At 32.5% G+C, this 26,291-nt stretch overlaps 2 protein-coding genes across 10 annotated transcripts; both read left to right on the forward strand.

The window, feature by feature from the left end:
- The first annotated feature begins 154 nt into the window (after nt 1-154).
- LOC105153481 (isovaleryl-CoA dehydrogenase, mitochondrial) lies at nt 155-6,422 on the forward strand. The gene is made up of 8 exons (XM_011068375.2): nt 155-569; nt 1,916-2,005; nt 2,145-2,366; nt 2,820-3,147; nt 3,364-3,457; nt 3,801-3,891; nt 3,964-4,132; nt 4,307-6,422. Exons 1-8 carry the CDS (start codon nt 438-440, stop codon nt 4,441-4,443), a joined length of 1,263 nt encoding a protein of 420 aa, XP_011066677.1. The 5' UTR covers nt 155-437; the 3' UTR covers nt 4,444-6,422.
- On the forward strand, nt 5,518-26,246 carry Zasp66 (PDZ_signaling and DUF4749 domain-containing protein Zasp66). 9 transcript variants are annotated; one of them, XM_011068369.2, is made up of 10 exons: nt 7,467-7,822; nt 9,354-9,601; nt 11,159-11,330; nt 19,725-19,880; nt 20,014-20,064; nt 21,116-21,204; nt 23,555-23,693; nt 24,138-24,170; nt 25,261-25,340; nt 25,592-26,246. In XM_011068369.2, the coding sequence occupies exons 1-9, from the start codon at nt 7,709-7,711 to the stop codon at nt 25,321-25,323; spliced, it is 1,065 nt and encodes a 354-aa protein (XP_011066671.1). In that variant the 5' UTR covers nt 7,467-7,708; the 3' UTR covers nt 25,324-25,340; nt 25,592-26,246. The 9 variants fall into 9 exon arrangements, with proteins under 9 accessions (XP_087265311.1, XP_087265314.1, XP_011066674.1 ...); XM_087409185.1 differs by lacking the exons at nt 7,467-7,822; nt 25,261-25,340 and adding an exon at nt 5,518-5,719; XM_087409186.1 differs by lacking the exon at nt 23,555-23,693 and having other exon boundaries at nt 7,447-7,822.
- The last annotated feature ends 45 nt before the right edge of the window (nt 26,247-26,291 follow it).

Consider the following 26,291-nt stretch of genomic DNA (forward strand, 5'->3'; position numbering starts at 1 on the left):
TGGTTGGTTCTTACATTCTGATCCGGTTTAAACCCTCAGTGGAAACTAGGCCAATGACATTATAATACAATAATACATGAGTGTACCACAAACATAATTTATATTAATATATATAATTTGATTGGTTATGTATGCCTTGTCCCCCTTCTCACGCTTATCTCAAATATGAATGTGCACATTCATGTGTCAGCACTTTCACGTAGTTCAGTAACTCAGAATTTCAGAACTCTTAAGTCTATCCTATGACGAGGTCTCTTATCGATTTTTTTTTATTATCGATTAAGATCATTTAATTATAATATTTATGTATAAACGCTTTTTATTAATTCTCTTACAAATAACATAAAATTTTCGCGCGTGTTCACAAGTGTTTCTCCCCAGCAACGAGTAAAGTATTTCTAAATCACTATTTCTAATATCGATCAACGAGAGATATAATGATTTTGTTGCGATATTCCATTGTTTCGCGGCACCTCGCGAATCGCGCCGGTAAAATTGGTGCATGTCACGTATCGAATTATTGCAAAATCGACGAAAGTGTCCTTGGGTTGAACGATGAACAGAAAGAGGTTAGCAATTAGATCGATCATACTGATAGCCTGCGCATAATGGAGGAAATATTAGGAATATTAAGATTTCAACCTTTTAATAGGTTGAAATACTTAATATTTATTAATATCTGATTAATATCTATTCCCTATTTTAAAATGTTTGATGCATTGTGCATTGGTCCTATGAAGTAAGAATAAGAAATTGACCGAGTCACAGTCAATTATTTTTTTCATATCTGACTGCGGTTGATCGATTTCTTGTTTGACTTATATAAAGTACTTTTACATTGCAGCATCGAGCGTCAGAGCATGCACAGTAATATATGTTTAATAATTTTACTGAGATTGAATTTAATGTACGAGATACACTACAATAATGAAATTTTGTAGTTTACACTATATAATGTAAATAAATATAAATTTTCAGCATTATATATTGGAATAATAGTGTATATCAAAACATAATCTTTCATAATTTATCATTTTGCGTCAAGAAGCTGTGCAGAAAAAATTATTGCGCAAGAGCCTGGAGATTCAAACTTCTGCGCAATAATCTTCTGCGCAGATGCTCGACATTTGCATCAACTTATTCTACAATATTAATCTTGTTCTTTTCAACTGAACTTTTGCACCAATTTATCTTTCTTCCTCTTTTTTCTTCCTGGAGAGAAAAAGAAGAAAGATGAACTGGTGCAAACATTCAGTTAAAAAGAATAGGCCTGATGTAAACAAATATGCATTGAGTGCATCCATGCATTGCTGTGCAATCGCGACGGAAATTTAATTAAAACAAATTTGCACAATGAATATGTATATAAATGTTTGTGTAAGTTATTATTTGCATTGCAGTTTACACGCAGTTGTATGTTATAAGCATTTATTTACGTATAATTATCCGGGAAAAAATGTTTCATATATAATTATATATAATTATAATATATAAAATTATATAAAATTATATATAATTATATATAATTACGCAAAATTGTATAAAATTATATACAATTATATATAAAATATGTCCATAATAACATTTTTTCTTGGGTATTATAAGATTTGGTAGTACATAACTAATTAGTTAGTTAAAAATTAAGTAATATAATTAAAAAGTTAATAACTTTTTACTTATTTTTGTTAATTTTAAATAAATTAACTTTTAATTTCAATTAGTTATGTTGTAAAAACATTAAATTTTAACACGTATATAAAAAGACCATATTATCAATTTTAACTTATTCATTTTTTTAAGTTAAAGATCGATATTTAATATTTATTTTCAAAATATTAGGAATTCAATAAAAATTTTACAGAGTGTTCTATCATTATCTGTAGCCATATTTGTAACAATCACTATTCTTTTTTAGCTTCGTTCGCTCGTTTTCAATTTTGCACAAAAGGAGTTGGCAACTAAAGCTGCTGAAATCGATCAGAAAAATAATTTCGATGAATTGAAAGTAAGTGCTCCTTTTATGCACCGATTTTGAGGGAAAGAAATATAAATAACTAACAAACCATAATGAATTAATTAAATTCTATCTTCCGTGATGTCCTAATCAACGATTCAATTAAAAAAAAAATAATGTGATCGCGCAGACATTTTGGAAACAAATGGGTAAACTGGGCCTGTTAGGTCCGACGGTAAAACCAGAATATGGAGGCGCAGGCTGCACATATCTCGATCATGTAATTATCATGGAAGAAATTAGCAGAGCATCTGCCGCTATCGGGCTCAGTTACGGTGCACATTCGAATCTCTGTGTTAATCAAATTCATCGAAATGGCACGGAAGAACAAAAGCAAAAATATTTACCTAAGGTAGCTCACGCCAAACAATGTATGTACATATTTTTAGAGAATCTTATATCAGAAGAAAACATATATATATAATATGCATACAAATTAGTTTCGAATAAATTGTAATTTCGATTGTTAAAGTAAATAGTATATCTACAATTGTACATGTAAATCATAAAAAGTTTTTTAATTCGTTTTGACATATGCGCTTAATATTCTTGAAAAGTTTTATATGAAAAAAATACATGTGTAATATTTTAGTGAATAAATATATCTTGGTGAATAAATTGTAATTAACAGTTGTAAAAAAATAGGTTGGGTATTTCCAATTGGGTTATACAAATTTGAAATTATAGATAGCTTTTTCACGGAAATTAAGAAACGCCTTTGATATCTTCATCAATAGGATTAACTCATGTCGCTCGCGCGATTATTGATAAATAAAATATTCTTGTTATATGAAAAATTCTATAGCTATGCAGTGGTGAACACATCGGGGCGTTGGCGATGTCGGAATCGGGTGCCGGATCCGATGTTGTCTCCATGAAATTGCGGGCCGAGAGAAAGGGGGACTACTATGTCCTCAATGGCAACAAGTTCTGGATTACCAATGCTCCGGACGCGGATACACTAATCGTCTACGCGAGAACGGATCCGAATGTGGACAAGCCGAAGCATGGTATCACTGCTTTCATCGTTGAACGTGATACAGAGGGTTTCAGCACGGGAGAGAAGCTGGACAAGCTTGGCATGCGCGGCTCCAACACGGGCGAACTGATTTTCGAGGATTGCAAAGTGCCAGGTAAGTCCGGCGCTCGAATGAGAAACGCGGAAAAGATATAAAGATTTGTTACAATAAAATTAATTTGTTCAAATAGAATAGAGTAAGAACTGTAAGATATTTTAACATTTTATAATATTAAGTTTATTGACTCATTAAAATCGATCATTATCCTTTTGTCTTCTAAAAGTCTTTCCTTATTTAAAATTTTTGTAAAATTGTGAATTTCTGTTACAGCTGCAAATGTTTTAGGAGAAATTAATAAAGGTATTTATGTGCTCTTTAGTGGACTGGATCTGGAACGATTAATACTATGTGGCGGACCTTTGGGGTAAGTAGGAAAACAACGAATGTATAACACAAAATTTAACTTGATTATTAACTTTTAGTATTTTTGTATTTGGATTTTGCACGTTAAAAGCAGCTTTCTAAAAACTATTGAATATACTTTTTGTGATTAATGAAATGAAAATTATACTTTTTGAAAGTTTGCTTGTATAAATAGCGTGTTAAATACAAATTTTTACATTTCGATGTGTCTTATAGAATGACAGATTTAGACACTTTAATATTAAATATCTATTTTTATCAGATTATTAATAAGAAATTATTTAAGCTTTATTCATAAACGAGCGTTTATATTTGACTATGTGCGATTTGAAACGTAATTCTAGAATAATGCAAGCTTGTTGCGACGTTGCTTTCGAATACGCTCATACAAGACAGCAATTTGGCCAGTATCTTGCGAAATTTCAGATGATACAGGTAAAGCAAGAATTATCTTGTCTTCTTAAAAATTTTTTGCAATCTTCCATTGATTTAATCATATCGTTATAGGCAAAAATAGCGAACATGTACACAGCTCTGAGTGCGAGCAGAAGCTATGTGTACTCTGTCGCTAGGTCCTGCGATGCCGGTCATATAAATCGCAAAAATTGCGCCGCGGTGTTGCTCTTTTCCGCCGAGAATGCAATGAAAATGGCATCAGATGCTGTACAGATACTCGGTAAATCTATTTAAAAAAAAATTATTATAACAGTAATAAATTATTTCAGACAATAATAATCATAATTATATCAGAAAAAAACATAGAGGATATAAGAACTTAGTAGAGAAAATAGATGTTTAGCAAGATGTTTAATGAGAATGACAGTCGCGCTTTTAAAAAATTTTTTTACAGGTGGCAATGGCTACACCAATGATTATGCGACGGGGAGACTACTGCGAGACGCGAAGCTCTACGAAATCGGTGCGGGCACCAGTGAAGTACGACGTATAGTCATCAGCCGAGCGATCACCGAGGAATATCTGAAATAAGTTATAGTCCCGATTTGATGATTGTATGAGAAGAATGATTCTATTGAAGTATTTAAAAACTTAGATACAAATCTGAAAATAATTTTAGATACCTTTAAGGCTTTCACGGATATTTTCTTCAGAGGATTATTGCCATGTCGTGATCCATTGCTAATGCCAATGTTTCGTGAATCTTGCCGTTCACTTAATCAGGATAAGGAGCGCACTGATACTGAGCTGCTCCTTCGAAGGACTCTCTTTATATAAACTCCCTTTATACAATATAAGATAAATTTGTTAGACCATTAACATATTTACGTAGGAAGCATGATAATTGATAATGCAAAAAGTTTTGACATTTATAAACAACAATTTGAACGTCCTATGCAATTTTGACAAAATCATTTTCAGATGTAATTTAACTAAATTTTTAGATGCTTCAACAAAACCTCTCTGTCTACAATCATGCATGATAAATGCGTAACGTAACATATAAATTCGTAAATTTAAATTGATGATTGGAAGTTAAAAAGACAACTATTATAACATCGTATTAGATTTGCTGCATTTCAATGATTGACGAATTATTCATGCAATTATTCGTTCATTCATACATGTTACTGATATATATATATATTTCTTATAATTTATATATTTTTTTTATAGAATATGGTTTGTTATTTTTATAAGATTTTTAATTTTTATTATATTTAGCAGAAGAATAGGCAAGAGGAGACTTATCAGATTTATTAGAATTATATTTTATATAACAAAAATGGTGATATGATTTCCACGAAATCGCAGATGTACTAAACTGATTCTGACGATTAAATCTTTTTTTCTCTCTTTTTTTTTTAAGTTTATCTGCAATACATAATTAAATGATGATTCATTATCGTCGACTGCCAATGTTGGACATATCGCATATTGACGATATGTGTTAATGATTCTATAAATTAAGGTAAAGTGAGTCACTAGACCGATTGACTAACCTTTCGCGCTATAGGTTGCTAATTTAAGTCATACAAACACGCGTTCTTTCTCCCTCTGTCTCATTATTTCACTCTCTTTCTTTCTCTCTCATCTCTGGTTCTCTAGTCTTCGTTAATTACAGTGCAGCCAAACTAATTGCATCGAAACGGCCCGCATAGGGGAGAAGTTTCTCGTCGTCCGTGAACGTATTAGCACGGCGGAAGAAGAGTGAGTGTCTTATCTAAACGGGGGGGAAAACGCGACTAGAATCAAATTTTCGAGAATGGCTCTCAAATTCTCCATAGGCCACTTTTACGAAACTTATGTAAGTACGAAGAATACGTAACCCGTAAGAAATCCTTTTGATTTTCTTTCTAATTATACTCCAATTTATACTCCAATTTATATTCCAATCATTTGGCTACCGAAATTATCGATTTCTGATGATAGAGTTTTTTAAAGAAGTCTAGATAGCAATCATGTAACCTCTTTTTCTAGGAAATATGAGAAGTGAAAAATTTCTCCATTACTTGTAAAGAAAATTTTCACTTTTCACATTTCCACCTTAGGAAAAAAATAGAGTCGTTCTTTGTCTTGCGGAAAATGTGATAAATCATTAACTGAAGTTACATTAAAACAAATATAATTTATCGATTAAATAAATGGCTTAAAACAATGATAGCAAAAAATATTTGATAATAGAAATAAAGCGACAATTTGAATTTTGAAAATATGAATAAAATATCTCCGAATATCTAGTTCTGTTAATTACAAACAGTTAATTGTAATTTCATGTATGAAATAAATTAACAAATGAATCTTTTCTGAAATTCGACGTCGAATTTGTGAATAAAGAAGCTGTTGTGTAAATATGTAGCACGACAAAATGCATTTCATTTGCCAGCTTTCATTGTGAATACTAAGCTGTATATAATAAGACTGTCCCACTTACAATAGTTCGCTTATGAAACATGTGTCGAACACATTTCGAACTGAGTCAATAAAGTTACGTTATATGCATGAAAGAATTATTATATTAGAAATTATTTCGATATTTTTGTCATGTCCATTTCAATTCCTTTCTCGATATTCGTTTATCGCTCGCGCGCGCTGTATGTCAACTTATGTCATACATAAAATTCGTATAAAATCTTAGTACTCTACATTATGGCATCTTACATTGTTGCCACTAATAATTTCTGTAAATTATTGTGATAAATAGTTTCGCATAATGTTACAAAATTAAAGCTACATTTAATCCTATGTATCTCCTTAATCCTACTGAAGAAGTTTTTTGGAGAGATGATGTCCAGAATTATTAGATTTCAATGGTATTACACTTTAGACTCATGTAGGGATCTTCGATTCAAATTTTAATTTATTTTGCCGCCTGTTGATTTTGCCACTTGATTCATTTTTATTAGATTAAGTTGCCATGTTGAATTAATTGAAAGCAATTGTTTTAAATACCGATTTAAAAGAGTCACAGAAGAAATCATCATTGTTTTAACTATTATAAAAGCGATATTAAGAAGTAATGATTATTAGAAATGTTCTTTTCCAACCGCGCATTCTGATGTTGCTGAAGTATAATTATGTAGTTATTTAAGATTTTTTTCTTTAATTAACTAGTTTGTTTAAAATTATGTAAAAATTCAAATAACAAGAAATAAATTTTTTTTTTGTAGAATTGTTTCATCTTTATAGTATATCATCTTCAAGGATTTCTCGCGGTAGTTCATATTCATTCTTCACTAATAGTTTGATTTTCTCTTTCAAGGCGAGACTAAAACATTTATGCACGTACACACGCATACATTTAGTAAATACCAAAGAAACGAGTGCGAATCGGACCATCAGAACAATACGCCAACTCGAAATGGGGCCAGAATAGTGAAGAAAGAAACAGAGAGACTAGAGGCGGTGGTCTCTCCGTTAGAATTGAGCAACTAAAGTTCTCTCTTTCCCTCCTTCTCCCTATCTTTCTCGCTTTCCGCTCAGGGCTCTGTCAAAGTCGGCATATAGTCGGCAAGTGTTACAGCTGCAGCTACTATCTCAGTAGCGAAGCAGAGAGCGATCACGATCCGGGAGATTCATCGCTCGCGACTGTTCGCGGGAGGTCTTTTCTTCTTCTGAAAGAGTCTTTGACTCTTTTTTCTTCTTGGAACTTACTCCCTTTTTTATCTCTTTTTGCCTCTCTCTCTCTCTCGTCGTTTTGCCTACATAGTGCATCTCGCGATTAATTAAGTGCTTGTGTCGTGGCTATTTGTTGTGTTATTGTTGGTGGTGGTGTTAACTGAACCGAGTTTAGAGTATGACGAGAAGGCACACATTAATTGTGAAACTTAAGAGATCTAGCACCGGTAGGCCATGGGGCATAAGGATCGCCGGAGGCGCAGATCTGGGCACGCCGATTGTTGTCACCCGCGTGAGTCTGCTTCTTCTTCTCATCTTAATTTCTGCCCGATCTCCTCACACATCTTTAATTAATTTTTGATTTAAATTGTGTTACAATTCTCCTAACAAGGTTTTAAATTAATTGCTTCAATGTTAAACCTAAATTTGTTCTGAAATTTTATGGTCTTTAAAGAAAGGATGATATAAATAGTAATAAAAATATGATAAATGTAAAGAAAAAGATAAATATAATGAAAAATAAAAATAATGAATTTTTTAATGTTTTAAATAGAAGCAATAAAAATAATTGTATTTTGGGACAAGTTGATCAATTAATTAAAGAAACTATAAATGAATAAAATTATGTATATATAAAAGAAATTATATATAAACAATTATAATTTTACATCATGTTTATAATTTATTTCTCATAGTACTTCAGTGATATAAAGTCCTAAGTCAGTACTTTATGCTTCTAATTGTAAAAGCTAGTAATCAATGAGTCCTCAAATATGCGTTTCGTAAAGAAAGTATGCAAATCTCTTTTTTTACGGCATTTGATAACGGATTTTGTTATATTCGGGCAATGATTTTTATCCGGGAAGAATGAGACGTTTTTCTCATTATGGAGACTTCGTTACGGTATCCGCTTACTTGGCTTTGATACGATTTCGCACTGGCGAATGACGCGGCGGAACAATAGAGGTGGACGTAATGCAATCCCTGTGAACATTTGAAATGGAGAAGGCTGCCAAGGAATTCTCAAATCAACGATTTGATCTAGCGCCGTTGACATTGATATCCCCGGCGCATTGCATTCCGGATCTTACGCTGAAACAATCCAATGAGATGACAAAAGCGTCTTTTTGTTAAGCGTAAAATCGTATACGCTTAAAATTGAGGATTGAACTCATATTGTTAAAAAAATATTCTTAATTCTTTACTTTTGTCTTATTTGTTTCTGTTTTTATTAATAAACTGACAAATAATTCGAATATTATTTATTACCAAATTCTGTTTTGCCCCATAATATTTCGTAATTTATCTCATTCTATAACATTTCGGCAATCTTTCTTTTATGAGTGTCTTTTCATACATTAATTTTTTTGAATTTTTGAAAACGTATCTGCCATTAAATTATAATGACAAATAACAAGATAATATTATTCTTTTATTTTGACTATTACTTTTTAAAACCTGTTTAGACAATATCTTACAATTTCAAAAGAAGTAAATGAACTATTAACCTTGCTGATCTATTTAAATTTACTATAATTATAATCATTTAGATTAATAAGCTCTAAAAAATAAAAAATAAATTTTCACAAAAAAAGGATTTTATCTAAGAAAAAATTTTTAAATAAAACATTAGTAAAAATAAATTATATTTTGAGTCAAATAGAACTAAACGGAACAGCAGAATTGAAGCAGATTTTTATCTTTTGTCACATATTTTAGATGTTTGATATTACTTTTAATTATTTCTTAAACACAATAATTGAAAAGTTAGCACAGAGACAATAATTATTGCTAACAACGTCGGGGCGATGATCTGCTTGCAGTCGGAGAACGAGGCGCTCCAGAAGGGTGACATGATCAAGAAAATTGACGATTACGACGCGCGTGATGTGAGGCATGTAGACGCACAGAATCTCCTCCAAAACTCCGAAACCATAAAGCTAGTTATCGAAAGGTCTGAGCCATCGAGAGTATCATCACGTACAACCACCGACACTACCATCACTACGTCACCATCACCACCCACGATTTTCAGGCCGATCGTTGGAAACGGGGCTGCGGCCACTAGTCTGTCAGAATGCAATATTATTTCTATACGCGTTTTTTTTCACAATACTGCCACAGCAATGACACCGCGTTGCCGCCGCAATATCGCAGCACGCCACTGATTAATTCGATTAATCAGTTTCTCTCTTCGCATAAAGCACGACTGACATTTTTGGCCGCTGCTTTGAAACTTCTACCATTTACTTTTGCACCTCGGCGATCGTCTTTAACCGATAAAGAATTTCAATTTACGTTTGAAAAATGTTTAACCGAAATGGTTTTTATGATGTATAAAAATATTAAATATTAAATTTATTAAACAAACTAATATTAATATAAATTCAGGCAAATAAGCGAGAACACGAGTTATTATTTGTGTTTAATTTACAATATTTTTTTTTAATTCGTACAAACAAAAGATCAACGTTTTGGTTGTTATTTGCAACCATCTTCAAGGGGGATAATATAAAATAAACTCTTAAAATCCAATAATTCGCAATCAATATAAAAATTTGTATCTAATTATTCTTAATAAAACAGAAGAATGCAAGTATAACTTCTCAAAACCTCGAGTGATTAGCGTCAAAAACACAATTAATGATACATAAAAGTTACAGGTCAATGTGCCAAAAAGACAATAAATATATAGAAATAAAAACAGCAAACATTGCATTACAAATATAATCTATTTCAAAAACATTAATTGTTAATTAAATTGGCTGAGAATTAATGTTGCTATGGTGAAAGACGTGAACACAGTCTAATGACTTTCCTAAGATACATTAATTTTGAAAAGAAATTTTATAACAGAATGAAAGAATCATTTTTAAAAACCGATGAGTTGATTAATGTCTATCTTTTTGTACGATAGAATACGTGTTTTTATAATTATTTTGTTTTGCCATTTATAGCACGTAACAATTTTGATATTGATTATGAAGAGCTGTACTCACATTCTAATGAAGAACTATTCGAGGTTTTAAGAAGTTATATTTACATTCTTCTGTTTTATTAAGAATAATTAGGTACAAATTTTTATATTGATTACGAATTATTGGATTTTAAAAGTTTATTTTGTATTATCCTGAAGATGATTGCAAATTGCAACCAAAATTGATCTTTTGTTTGTATAGATTAAAGAAAAAAATTTTGTATAATTAGACAAAAATAATAACTATGTTCTAGCTTTTATTTGCCTGAATTTATATTAAGTTATTTATATATATTAGTTTGTTTATTGAGAGTCTCTTTTTTTATTACTATTGTTTATTAAACATATTTTGAACATAACTGTATTACTTGGGTTCTCTTGAACATGTTTTCCCGAGTTATACACAGTTAAGAATCATTTTTATACAATTAATTCTGTACAATTAATACATTTTTACTTTAATGTTCATCCTGCACGATCGGAGTCTTTAATTTTTTTTTTGCAATATCACAGTTAATCGATCTTTTTAATGTGTAAAAGGCGATGATCGTCGAGGACCCACCACGAAGCTGCTTGTGTTCTGCTGCTACTGCGACACAAATACGCGATCTGCTATATTATATTAATGTTTCTTTCATTTCTTTCACGCAGATACAAACAGCCGAAGGAGTATCCGCAAGAATTACCAAAGAGCCCAATTCGGCCGCCTTCGGTCGAGGAGTACAGGTCAACGCCAACTCCGGAATATACTCTTCGCAGTACGATTATTACGCCGCATGAACACCTCGACGAGATTCGCGAGGAAAGAGTTCATTTGTCGCAGGTATTAAATTATTTTTTACTATTTTTATCAACAAAAAGACTTATATATAAAAAGATTAAATTAAAAATTTAAATATAAGGAGTAAAAAATTGAAAGTAATTAAATATATAAATAAATTATATTAGAAATAAGAGAAATAAGTTATGTCGAAATTCTCAATTTGATCTTACAAAGAATTGGTTTGTAGAATTTCCTTTGTTAGAAATAAATCTTCATTAAATCGATAAAAGCATTTTGTGTTTTTGAGTAAAATCTTGATTGTGTAATTTAAAGCCAGCCAGTCTCGCTTAACTACTGTTGGATTTGTTTAGATTCAACGATAAAATCGGTAATGGTTCTTGAGCATTCTAAGGAATCTGGAACGAAAGTGCATTTAGTCTTTGAAAATCAAATTTTCAAGCACGTGTCGGTAATACAAATTCGCTGGAGAGTTCATTGATCCGCGCGAAGGAAGTCGGCTTTATTTTAGTATATAAATCAAGAACTGACGTATTTACTTCTTTCCCAGAAAATAGCCTACATTAGTAAAACAGCGTGGCCATATCTTTGAAAAATATCTCTCTTCCAATCTTAATGTTAATATAATCTTAATGCATTAATTTTAATGTAATCTAAACACGCAGAGAAATTATATATATATAAATAATAAGATGTACTAAGATATATTTTAAAACGTAATAATATTTAGGAAAAAAAAGTTTTATCATATCGAAATTTATCATTTAAGTATAGCTGAAGAAAGAAAGAAATGCGCGTTGTACGTAAAATTATCGATATCAGCAGACGCTATGATTCGGTAAAACGTAATTGACAGCTTCGAAATTATGCAAGCGAAAGCTAAAAGTAGATACGAAATACAGATCTGAAACCGTCTCGTCGTAATTTCTTGCTTATAACATAAATGTCTTTTTCATTTATTTTCCAAGAGTTCTTTGGGATTTTCTCTGTAACGAATTGTTGAAACATCGCGAAAATTGTATAAATCAATATGGATTGCTCTTACATCTGAAAATGTTTTTCTTCTTTTCTTGAATAATTATTTGAAAAATACGAAGAGCTTAGCTCTACAGGATTCATTGAAGGGAAGAAACGAAAGAATCGTAATCCTAAGTAATGTGTTTGTAATACGAAGTTCCGTTTGAAGATTTGGAAAAACAGATTGAAGTACATATCATAAAATAAGTATATAGACACGGCTGTGTCAGAAGCACGCGAATTACTGTAATAAGAGTCTGAACTCTGGTTTCTCGAGTCAGTATGATCGTGGCGTCTGGCAAGTTTGAGCTCGTTCCGAAATACCCTTCTGTACTTTGAAATTCAATAACTCATTGTCGAATCACGGATGTAGTGTGACAGGACATTTGTTGCGTTTAATCCGTCTCCCACTTATTTCGAAACGGCATTTCAGGTGACGAAATTTTGGCCCGTCGTGATAATCAATAATATAATCGGTGACGAAATTATGTGACGGCCCTTATAAAAATTTTGCAAAAGAGGTTTCGTAAACGGCAGTTTCAATTAAAATTGGTTCAATTAATAACGTAAATGTGTGATCAATTCGACTAACTCATAGAGGCAGAGAAAAAAGTCGCGGACTGCGAGGTTTTAGAAAAATATTGAAATTTTGCGATTTTAACAACAACGGGGGAATGATTTGCGATATCGCGATTTCGCATCCAGATGTCTCCCGTCGTTTAACGAAACGTTTTAACAGGTTTTGCGAGATACCGACGAGAAAGAGAGAGAGATAGAGATAGAAAGAGAGAAAGAGAGAAGCGCGTCATCGCATTTATTACGACGACATCGCGTATATCGCGATACCAAGGTGCACCGTGCATCGCTGCGAAGCGACGGAGGTGCCTTTATTCGTGGGAAGTCCGAAGTGTGAATATATTTTTGTTGGCCCGCCACGATGCCGGAAAGTCCGTCGCCACTAGTAGAGCCGGTTGCCATACGCTATAAATATCGCTTTTGCATCGAAATCACCTCTGCCTGTCCCGATCTGATACGTCCCGCAGATTCAGGACTTTCGCTTTCTACATTCTCCGTACGGTGGAATTCATTTTTCTTTTGCGACCCCAAATAAAGAAGCAAATCTTTCCCTGATATATTAAAAAATATTTAAAAAATATTAAAAATAATGTACTCTCTCGAAATTTTTTTTTAATTATACCCTAATGATATTAGATATTTTTGATTACGAAAAAAATGCGATATTTAAAACATTTGACGTTGTTTAATAAATAAATGGGATAAATGAAAGATTTATCGAGATCTCATTTTGGCGATTGAAATTTACACACTCTCGAGTAACTCTCTCATTAATCTCGTCACGGAATTTTGTTGCCAAAGAAAACGGTTGCCTTCTTCGATCATTCTGTGGTAATAATTATACAGCTTGTAAGAAATTTTAAAAGCTAAGAACATGAATAAAAATATTGGTTATAAATAATTTTATTTAAAAAAAAAAGTCTAAGGAATTTTGAAGGTATTTTAAAAAATACATTTAAAAAGTTCATCTTTCTTCCTCTTCTTTTCTCCTGGAGAGAAAAGAAAGAAAAATGAACTGGTGCAAAAGTTTAGTAAAAAAGAACAGGCTCATTTTTTTCTTTTATGGATTTCAGAAGCTCGGTCAGCTTTTCTCATAAAGCGGTTGAATGTAAAATGGTTAGATCTATAAGTAAGAACCAGTTGCTTGGTTGCATTTTGAAATCTATCGAAAAAAAAACAAAACCTTGCAGAAGGTTGTAACCTTTTAACTTGAAAACAACCATTTAATTGATAAAAGTGTATACATTAAAAAAGAGTACATTCTTCAGCAAGAATGTACTTTGACTTAAAAACCCGACATATCTTTATTTATTTATAAACGTATTTACTCTTATTTCTTAAAATCAGATGATAATTCTATTGGTCGCTGCGTCTGAGATTACCGAAGAACATTTGACTTGTGACGTTTTTTTCGGTGTCAAGAGCTTTTACGAAAGCGAACGAATTTCAAGAGAGGTCTCCGGAGAGAAAGAGAGAGAGAGAGAGAGAGAGAGAGGAGTCGCTTGAAAAAGGCCAGAGTTAGTGCCGCCCGCGCTCGCGTCGAGCCAGTAGTGCTTAAGCGCGAATAATCCCGCGATAGTCGCGAACGAGGGACGACGTGAGAACGAGGACGATTGCGAGATCCACGAAAGGGTTGCCGCGCGCGAAAGGGGTGACATAAGGTCGGTGGTTGCGAGGGAAGCTCTCTCCGCGGGACGCCTCTCGGACGGAGACGAGAAGATGCCCGCTTACACGACCGTCTATCGTTACAACATCGAGCATCATCCGAAGGAGGAGGAAGCGGCTGTTTACTGGGTAAAGAGAAGTGGCGAAAGAGAAGTTTCATTGGTTTTGTTTAGGCTCATTAAAGGAGGAAGAATCATCGGATGATTCTCTTCTTTGCCCTTGAACGTGCACCTTTTTCGTGGCCAAGATGTGCTTGCGGATTTCGCGCGCGAGTGACGAGCTACATTGTTGAAAAAGCATCACGGAGACGTCCGAAAAATACGTTAATGTAAAAGTAGTTTTGTTCTTATTTTTTCAAAATTCTTTTCCAGAATTTCCGATCCAAACGAATATTTCTAGATTAGAGATAGCACAAGTCACGTGCATTTTAGAGTAAAATTTGTATTCTTGCGATGTCAAATTCTCTCTTGATAGAGATATCTCTTAGAAGAATTTTTTTCATTTAACGTCCAATTATTTTAAGCCTTTTTTAATTGATTAAATAATTCACATTATAGGTGAAACTATATATGGGGCAATTATTTATTTAGTAATTTATTTATTAGTTATTTAATTATACAAATAAGAAGAATAAATATAAATTAAAAGTATAGTAATGTTCACATATAAGTAGATTTATTTATTATTTAAAAATGATGTTCTTTTAAGTGATTTTCTCTCACGATTTTCTCTTCTCATTTGAAAGCAGCATTACACTTGTTATAAATAACATTCTCACCTTGTTTTATAAAATTTGTTGTTTTTTCGTCTGGATGACATTTATGTATTCTTGTCCACGATAAGATATAACAACCATAAAGCTCGAGCTTAAGAATGTCGCTGGATCACAAAATGTATCTATGATCTAAAAATATCAAAATTCAATAGCAAGTTTTAGCTTCACCCGTCGACACGTCGATATCGAATAACGATAATAAGCAATAAGATCGCTAGATGATCTAGATTTCGCGTTGTTCAACCTTGACACAGTACACAAACGTGTCCGCAGAACAATTCTGCCATTCGCAATGGAACTTGATTAATTTCGCCTATCCCGCCCCCGAGAAGGGCAGATACGCCAATTTCGGAGTTAATCGGAGCAACCCAGATGAAAGGCAGACTTGCGCGGGCGTTAATAACACGCTATGCAATAAAACGCACGTAGGCATCGCCATTACGGATGCCGTTCATCGGTATCGCGTTCTATTTTCGTGAACGAGATCTGGGTTACTCACGAACACGCAGGAGAAGTCGTCATACAAAGACACACCCACAGTCCGTGTTTTTCAAACTTACCTCCCGTTCGAAAAATCGAAAGACTTTTCAAAAAGCAATGTTTTTAATGTGATGATTAATTAGCTTCAACGAGTTCCAGAATTAGTGATCGTTTTTTTATTTCCTGAATAACATTTAAATAGAAATGTATCATTATTTTTGGATACATAAAGCGATAATTTATATATATATAATATATATATTCTGTACCATGATAGAAAAATTTATTTTTAACCATGATAGATAAATTTATTATTTATTTTAAATTTATTTTTAAAATTTTTCTTTCTTGTTGGAATAGGACTGCAACAAAACGTTTAAATTTGAGGAAAAAACTGAGAAATATAAAAAATAAGAAATAGTGTATCTTTATATATTAAATATGTTTAGTTATTTTAATTATTTTAATTTATTTATTCTTAATTTGACAATATGGTTTTTAAAATCAGAAAACGATGTAATGAACTAACGACGATTTGACATTAACTATTTTTACATCAGAAATGGAACAAATCGGAATTTACTGGTTATAAAATTAATTCAAAGATTATTTTAATTATGTATCTTCCAGTATGTGTTAATGAAGTTGAAACATCTGTTCGTTAGCGTGCCTCTTGCCAATGTGCTCCAATCAGTTTCCAAAGAGTTCAAGTTTCATCTCGACGCCAAGCAATAAACACTTCGTGAACAGCTGTTTTGCTCCGTCTGAATTTAGTTTGAAAGATCTTTTACAAAACGACGCATGAGCGTGCGCACGCTCACGCAAATCTTCTAAAAAAAGAAAAAGATCGTAGATTTGCAAAATAAAAGTTTCGTTGATTAATTAAATCAATCAACCGAACTCGATTTTTAAATAATCTTTATATACTTTATCACTTTTAGAGGAGACAATCAGTCCCTCTTCTTCAAATATTAAACTTCATACGAATAAAAACTTCAGCATTTCATTTTTTAAATTTAAAGGAATAAAATTAAGTAATAAATTTAATATTAAGTAATATAATTTCTCGCGTTTAATTGATTAATAATTTTAGATCTTTAAAGTTTAAAAAGCATAGAAAAATTTTGTATAACAATATTGAATAGAATCGATTTCATCCAGATTTAAAATAAATATATCTAATAAATACTTCCATTCATTTCAAATATTGAGACATTTGTTATCGATGGCAAAATGGAAGTAAGACGCCCTTTGGGCTTTAGGCAGCTTTGCATCCGACTCATTCCTTTCTTCTCAATTATCGTGCGACCTTGCCAATGTTCCCCGTCCAAGAATGAAACGGGCGGAACGCTTCCTGGTGAAAAAGTCACGGGCGGAAAGAAGCGGACAAGAGAGGTTCGTGGGGATAAGCGGTTTTTGTGGCTCAGGGTGCGTGTTATTTTTGCCGACCGGAGGCCTTCATCTATTTCGAGAGAGTCACTCGTGGCTCACCCTCTAACATAATGGAACATTTCTGACCCATTTATAATGGAATCATCGTTATCGTGCGATTTCATGTCGTGAAACTTGCGCGCGAACTTGCAACCGCAACCGCGATTCTAAAATTGTGAAATGTTTTAACGTGCACATTGGCTGCGTTCAGCGGAAAAAGCACAGCTGTTTTCTCTAAAATTTTTTAATATCACTAGGTTTGTCGTTATAGTTCCTTATTGGATTTAAATGTATAAATTAATCATATTATAAATCTTAGTTGTGTAAAGCTGCTTTTTTTGCTAAAATGTAGCCAATACCTCTGAACAATGTATGCATAATTCAACTCTACTGAAGAGATCGAACTTCATAAATTATACAGGAAATTTTGTATTTTTATATAAATTGAAATATATTTATTATTTAATCTATTAAGCAATTATTTGTTAAACTTCTTTATTATCTTCAGTTGTTCAAGTGATGACCAATTTTTAATTGGTCATTGTAAAGATAATAATATTTTTTATAATTATACTTCTTATTTCTTATTATATTTTATATCTTCGATTAATCCAGGCAGAACACAGTGACATAATAAAATTATAATGATATTATAGGACGTCATCATGATGTCACTTGATATTAAAAAAAATAAACTTATAAATAATAAATAAAATCATGATGATATCCTTATGATATTATTACGGCCTTTTTTTTATATATTCTACTTGAAAAGAGATTAATCTAAAAAGTTGCAAAGGCAAAAAAGTGAGAGAAATTTTGTTACCAGATAAAGATACGTGATATTAACACGTACATCTGTAATATTTCTCCATTGTATTCTGAAGCTCAAGATAATAATTTCAAAACTGACGAAAACGTTACTGTTGAATTGTTCATAAATCTCAAGCCGCTCTTCAGAAACGATTAAACGTGATCTTTACTTGAAAAGTAAAATGAGAAATTGTTTTCCAAGAAAATATTACGAAAAGTTTTATTTACGATTCTCTCCAAAGGTCGCGATAATAATGCCTGGCATTTCCAAATTTTCATTCTGGCTTGAGACTACGCGAGAATATCCGCGACAGAATATTACAGAGAATTCGTCTGAGATTTCATCTCGCGTTGTTTTCACGGATGTTTCAGTAACTCGTATTGTAAACATAGAAGATCCGCGTGGCGAATCGACGATATACGACGATGCACCTGCAAATTTGCGTAATTTCGTAATATCGCGCAAAAACGACGGCACGTGACGGAACGACTCGTAACTTGGCAAGTCGAATTCGTCCGCCACGAGGATGACCGTTTATTTGATATAATTTTCTCATTGTGAGCCAGCTGCGCGAAATTTTTGCTTCTTTAGAGACAATCATAATGATATCATTTCCTGTTCGTAACGTCATTAGCCAGAAATATTCGACCTATTAGAACATTATTTATACTACGAAAATATAGAAAATATATAGAATATTTATAATGAAGTTATTTATTTGATTTAAGAAGTTAAATATTCACTGTTTCTTTTCTTAAATGATTTAGAATAGAACAATTTGGAAATAAAAGAAGTAGGTATTCATGAAAGGAAGATTTTATTCGTCACAATGTGATGTTATCTAGTCATTAATTATTGTAAAATATGTTTTAAAAAAATATAAAACCGCGATTAGTAATTGATACATGTTTTTTTATGATACTTTTTTTAATTTGCATTTCACCTCATTAATATTATGAAATGGGATCACTGTCAAATTAATCTGTGATATCATCATCATTATTTATTTTTGTCGTTGCTCGGAATTATGCGACGTAAGAAGCGTCAGGAATTAATGAGCCACCTTTCGATCACCATGGCCTCTATTGCAGTTTATTTTAAATCTCGTTAGTTAATTAATTGGCACCGCTTCGACAGGATATTATTTCATCTGCCCTATTAACTATTACTTGCATAGTTATCATTATTATCGTTAATGTCAGTTTATACGACAACCAGATATTAATTCTATAATTTATTATACAATAAGATATTGCATATTAATAAACATGAATAATATTATATTTATGGACGTATTTAGAGAAATTTGGGAGGTCCAAAATCCCGAAAATTTTTATTTATTTTTTCATTCTTGATTATAAAAAAATACAACTTTTTTCCATTTCGTTTTTAATAATTGTATTTTGTTTATATTTTCTTCAGGAAAAAAAATTATATAGTTTACAAAATATAATATTTATTATTCAAAAAACAGGTATAAGAAGGAGACATTTGAAAAATATAAAATATCTAAAAAAGCAATTTATTAATGTAAACAATATTGCTCATATGGAGACAACAGAATTGATAACCCTTTTCCCCTAAAAAATTTTTGATACACTTATGAATAATTATATATATAAAATAGTAAAATATAATATACCGATGCCGATAGAGTTACAATTGTGAAATTTTTCAGCCCTACCGTACGACTCCTCTGGTCTTGCCAGGTGCCAAGGTCAAGAAGGATGCCCCTATCGGTGAATGTTACCTACGACATCATCCGAATCCGATGATCAGGGCAGCACCCCATCATTACGAACCAGCTCATCCTGAAGTTGCTATGAAACAAAAGGTAATTCGGCGTTATAAAATCATCCGAATACATTCAATCCCTCCGACTTGCAAATAAATTCTTCTATTTTTTTGGAGATGCATTTGTCAAGTCAGGATTTAAATTGTATTTTATTTGCACGTCGTCTGAGCAGGTGGCAGAAAGAGTACTTCACCGTGTCGTGGGACCGAATGAAGTTCCAAAGGTTTGGATCACTTCCGTTGTTTACTTTCGTAAGCCGCTTCTGCTTCGAGAAACGCTTACGCTTTCTGGACAACCGATATATATCTGCAAGAAACTTGAGTTTCGTTTGACGAAATATCCCCGCTATTATGATATTTTCTGCTAATAACTAATAATAATTATAATCGCGATGTTAACGCGATTATTACAGGATTAATACAAGATCCTCTGGATTCATTTGTTGATAATCCGAAAAATAATACCAACGTATCGATTACACTGTGAATCGATACAGCTTGCATCAACTCCTATTTATGATTAAAGTTAATTGAATTGAATTATTTTAATAATTAAATCCAATTTAATTTGTAATATAAATTAATTCGATTATCAAAAATTCTTATTTTGAATAACATTAATTTACCGATAAAAGTATTGCTTTAATTGTCACTAACGTGTTTCGAAATATGAAAATTCTGGAGGTACAAGATGTAACAAAACCGTGACGATTATAGTTACATTATTTTGTAATGGAGGTGCTTTGTAGAATAATAAGCATCGCGTGAGTCAAGCTCATTTGTTAATACTGCGAAATTCTGACATAATGGAAACTTGGCATTAGTCAAATATTCATTCTGTCCACAGTGCCAACAAACTAGAGTTATGTATATATTTTTTACAGTGCTATATTATCATAACGTAATACCGTAGTCGTAAGCGACACGACTCGAGGACAGATCGCAACAACACAATACGCAACATCTTTAGTGAATATTCTCTAGTAAACATTCACATAATGCGTTAAATTAATATATAGATTCCGCTTATACTATATAAAAGTTTCAAAACATCCATATACTGTGTATATAGCATTATTTTTCAAACGTTGTGTCTTTAAATAAAAATTAAAATAAAAAAAGAAAAACGAAAATAATCTCTTTTGCGCTTCTACTTACAAAACTGTCATTTTTGGTCGTGTTGTTTCAAACCACGAGAGCTGTTTCAAGTTCTATGCGACATATACCGTAAATTCTGTATTATATCGATCGTAAACGTTAATTGTGTCTTTCTAGATTGTCCACAAGCAATTCAACTCGCCGATCGGACTTTATTCGGATCAAAACATCGCAGACACTATCAAGTGCCAAGCGTCCGCCGTACCGTAAGTAGTCAATTTACTTATGCGAGTGTCCACTGGTTCTCTCTTAACTATTCTTTAACCACTGAACATATTTAAGCATATACATATATATAACGAATCGCTAATGCCGTGATGCTTGCAGCAATCATAGGTTAATACAATTAATATAAAATTGGCTTCACCGCTGAATGCCGCTCACACTCACGTAAATCACCATCATATAATAAAAATCGTGTGCGAGAAAATCTAATTGTCACGTGAATTGAAATTAACAGGTTAATTCGCACGGTTGATAATCGCAGTGGAAGACAATAATGTGAAAAATAATTGGAGTGAATTCAAAGAAATCTACATGAATTTATTCTGGGAAAAAAAATGAATTTTTATTAATCTGTATTAATCCATTTATTTTGTATAGACGTGCTTTTTAATCAAACGTCCATGAAGCATTAATGATTTACGCCAAAATAATTTTCTGAGACTTGTTTTTAGAAAATAACGGAACGCGAATGAAAAAAATTATCCTTTTCGGAAGACGACGTTTCCATGAAGGCTGTAATTCGGGAAAAGAAATTACCAATTGGAGAAATATAAATCGAGTTTACTCGGAGGACGCACGATCGTCGATCGTTAAACGAGAAAGGATATCGGCTCCTTTTCTCTTTTTTCCTGTACGGCTCTCTCAGATCCTTCTGATGATTGATTACTTACGTAGCGGTTTGTTTGTTTTCCAGCATTTTCATAGACTTTTCCTTCCTGAAACAGAAACAGGAAATACAGGAGCAAGCGAGAATCTTGAAAGAACAGGCGAAGGCCGCCGCCTCGAAGAATGTGTGGCCGCAATTCAATAAACCAAATTAAAAATTGTCGAGAGACGTTCGAGACGTTTTCCGATGCTTCTCGTACGTCGGATCTACGACGGCAGAGTTTCCCAATTTTCACGTGAATTCATTGGGCACGTTCTCTTATTAAAACATAGAAAATTATGCATATTATCTGTCGAAATTGTTAAATTAACAAAATTTTGCAATACAGTTTAATGAGAAAAATTTTTAAATAACTTTATTAATTAATTGAGATTATTGAAAATATTGAGAAATAATTATCACAAGTCAACAGAAATATTTTGTATTCATTCAATTAACAATTCAATTATTCGCGATGCTGTCATTAAAATCTTACAATTGAATTATTTATCTCAAATATAGAAAATCTTTCCGATTGCTATCAATATTTGAATTAAATCTGAGTAATTAATTTAAACCATTAGTTTAATTGTCGATGTATTTAACACAGCGAACGTGGCCATTGAGTATGCGAGTCCCTCGAAATGATTGTGCGATTATTATTTTGGGTTAGTTTGCCGTTCATATTACACATATAGTAGAAATCATAGACATGAATTATTTGACAAAATTGTAAATTTCGTAAGGTCTTCGCGAGTCCGTGCAAAAAAGCTTTTCTTTTAGCAGTAAAGTCTTGCATGTAGCAGAGTAGTGAATAATCAATAATGTGAATATAGTAGTTGAGAATATGTGAGAATATCTACTAACTTCGTCGTTTCCTTAACGAGTGTTCGTAGATGCTTGTATCGTAGATATCGTGCACGAATAATTCGAGACGACTTTTGAAAATTGCGCCATTGCGGAAATCTATTTTTGCTGCTTCTATTTTTTTGAGATGACGAGCACCGCAGAGAATTTAATGGGAATAAAAATAATCTGAAAATTATATTTGCAAAAATATTAATTAATAATAAGGATATAAATAAAAATATATTAAGAGCATCTTTTATGAGACATTTTCCTCTTATTTTTTTTCATTAATATATGATTTAATTTATTTATTCTCTTTTTTTTTATCGATAAGAAATTATCATCGTAGAATTAAAACAAAGTTTTGCTGGTGAGAAATAAAATTACGAACATATTTTGTTTTAAATTAAAGATATTGGAAAGTGTTTTGGAAGGCTGCTAATGTTTTCTCAGATCTTATTTTCTTATAACAAGAGATTATTTTTGCATCTACTATTTTTCGAATATTTTTTTTCCAAAGATGAAAGGCGCAATTTTTGAAGTGTCCGACGAACGCGTTCTTCTTGATCGGGCATGCACGCAGGGTTTGCACGATGAGGAATGACTCTTTCTCGATTGAACTCGACTGAAGGACGCGTCTGAAAGTCGCTCTCGAACAGACTAAAGCATAATTAAATGTGCAAGTGCAAATTGACAAATTGTAACCCCGGCCGCTGCTAACCGATCTGGATAGAAAACACAAAACAAAAAGAAAAGAGAAAGATAAAAGTCACACGTGAGAGAGAATAAAAGAGAAATTAAAAGTCGTCCCCTGTGTACACATGCGGTACGTGCAGCCTGAAGAAACCAGTCAAGTACGATCCCAGCAAGAGCGAGGCGTACAAGGCCCTGCAAGAGGAGGAATACGGGGATCAGGTACAGGAAGTCAGACAGCCGGCTCGCACCGGTGTCTTCACGCCACAGAAATCGAGCAGAGTACGTAAATTTTTTCTTCTCGGCAATTCGACGCTCAATTTTTTCGTCTTGAATCAATAAATTCTTCTCTTTTCACTGGTAAAAAAATTTTTCATATCCGGTAATATTTTTAAGAATTTTTTAAGTTTGTGAAGATTTCTGAAAACTACTTTTAGATTTCGTTGGAAATTTTTCTTTGGAAATTATACAATGAAAAATTTCAGAATTCACATACTTATATAAAGAATTCTAGGAAAATCTAGACTTCCTCAGTATTTCTGAAAAATCTAATTTATATAATATAAAAACTCAGAAATGTTGTAAAAAGTTATAAAATTATATACAGAAATTTTGAAAAAAATCTGAAATTTATATAGAAATTATGAAAAATTATATGAAGAATTTGAGGAAAAATTTAAGAAACTGCGATACTATTCTACTTCAACGATACTATTTGTTGTACAGGTATACCAGGCTCCGCCCAAGAGTCCTGCATATGTAAGTATCCGCATTATTCTCGATCAGATTCACGATCGATTTTGCGGAACGCACAGTAGAAAATATTTTGCCGGGCTGAGATCACGCGGAAATGCATTTCTCACTCGCATGTCGCCGCATGGGTTCTGTGCAAGAATTTCAGAGCTGTCGCTGCAGCTGCGTAGACTACTATATTCTCGACGCGAATTTGAGAATCTTTACATTTCGCGCGAAATCGGTCGGCTGTATTGCTCACCTCGCAGATCTGTAGAGAAACGTCGAATTGTTGAAAAAAATTTTCAACGATTTCGACAAGGAAAATATTTTGAGAATATTTCTTTCGTCGTTAAAATAGCAAGATCACAATCATTTTTCACGTTACTCAATTACCGGGTCACTTTTTACTTCGCCATTTATTTATCGAAATGATTTATCGATCACTGGCTCGGCACCACGTACTCTTATAAGTTACCCAACGCAGCCGGACGATAAAACGGCATCGAATTATATAAGCGACTTGGCACGAGACGCTATTTCTTCTGTTCTTCTTTCTTTTTCGTCTACTGAAACACCGTGCCAAGTCATCTCTCGGTAATAATCGCCCGCCGCATCTCACCGACGGAATATTGCGCGAAGGATTTGATACTTCCTTCTTTAAGGATGTATTATACGCATTTTTTAACAAAACAAAAAAATTATATTTTTCTATATCGCGTTTGAGAGCAATATAAAACGTTTAGAGACGATTTAAACAAAACTGGATCAAAAATTATTTCATAAAAAATAATTAAGATAAAATGAGAAAATTTTCATTTAAACTAAAAAATTGCTAAATATTGACCTTATTCAATTGTTTTGTATGTATTGACATTCATTTTTAAGTCTTTATACAAAAAGTATAAGTACTACAAATATTTGATTTGTCATTTTTTGCAGATTATACATTTAATACATCCTTAAATTTTCAAAGACATATTTTTCGTCAAATCGTTCCGATTGTTTAACGATAATTACCTCGTGTTAGTACATCTAATATACATTATCGTCACTAACGTTAACCATCATAGTCAAAGACTCCATCGATCTAATCTTCGGCATCTGTTTCATTAAGGGTGGATCATATAGACGTCCTTTTCCTCTCCCTTTCGTTAAGGATCTTATCAACGACTATTAAAATTTCCGCAGAAACTTGTACGTGCATTTTCTGATACTTTTACATTAAATGCTCACCTGCTTCTGCGTAGATAAATTAATTCATAGGATAAATACGCTCTCACTGCAATACTATATGTTTTCTACATACTGCGCATTAATTCACTACGAATATATGCATGCCGTTTTGCGAGATAGAAAATACGCCTTAATACAGATTAAAACATAGCTCATTTGTGGAGCATCTTTATAATTTGAAGACGTGGAGAGCGGAATAATTCAATTTTCAGATAAACGTGCTCGATGATGATGGCGAGAAGATCCATCAGAGCAACAGCTTCAAGAGGATTATGTACAGTGTGCTGGGGCAGACCGAATTTTAAGCCGAACTGACGCTATAAATATATTACATTGTTTATTTATATTATAAATAAATCTATATATTTTATTTATTGTACTACGCAAAAAAAAACGAGTGTCGAGCGTGTCCAGTTTAGGCAATTAAATTACATTATTGCACCAGCGAAGATTTAGAAGCGCGAATTTGACGGAATTCTAGGTCTGTTCTTTTTCCATCCCAAGTTCTGAACTGTTGTACACTGATGTAATAAATTAGAGCGAGATAGGTATAGTTTGTTTCACTCTAACTTATTGCACTAGTTCTTCGGAAAAGAACATTTTCTACTTGATATTCATTGCTTATCCGATGAAATGCAGTGCCGTGTATTTCTTAAGCGTAATAATATTTACTTTAATACGCGCTGTTAGTAGTACGTGGCTTGCAACATTGCATTCTACTCGAGATTAATACTTTTCGCTGGCTTGCACAAAAATAGCTTACTCTTTTCTTTCCACATATTTCGATGTATCTATTTTTTGACACTCTATTTACACACTATATTATACTTTTAACATCACGCACAATGAAAAATTAATTTTCACAAATATGTCGAGTTTTTTAATCCTCCTTTCCTTTCTAATATTTCAATT

The sequence above is a fragment of the Acromyrmex echinatior genome, chromosome 9 (assembly GCF_024713525.1).
Source record: "Acromyrmex echinatior isolate Ae372 chromosome 9, ASM2471352v2, whole genome shotgun sequence".
Classification (NCBI taxonomy): Eukaryota; Metazoa; Arthropoda; class Insecta; order Hymenoptera; family Formicidae; genus Acromyrmex; species Acromyrmex echinatior.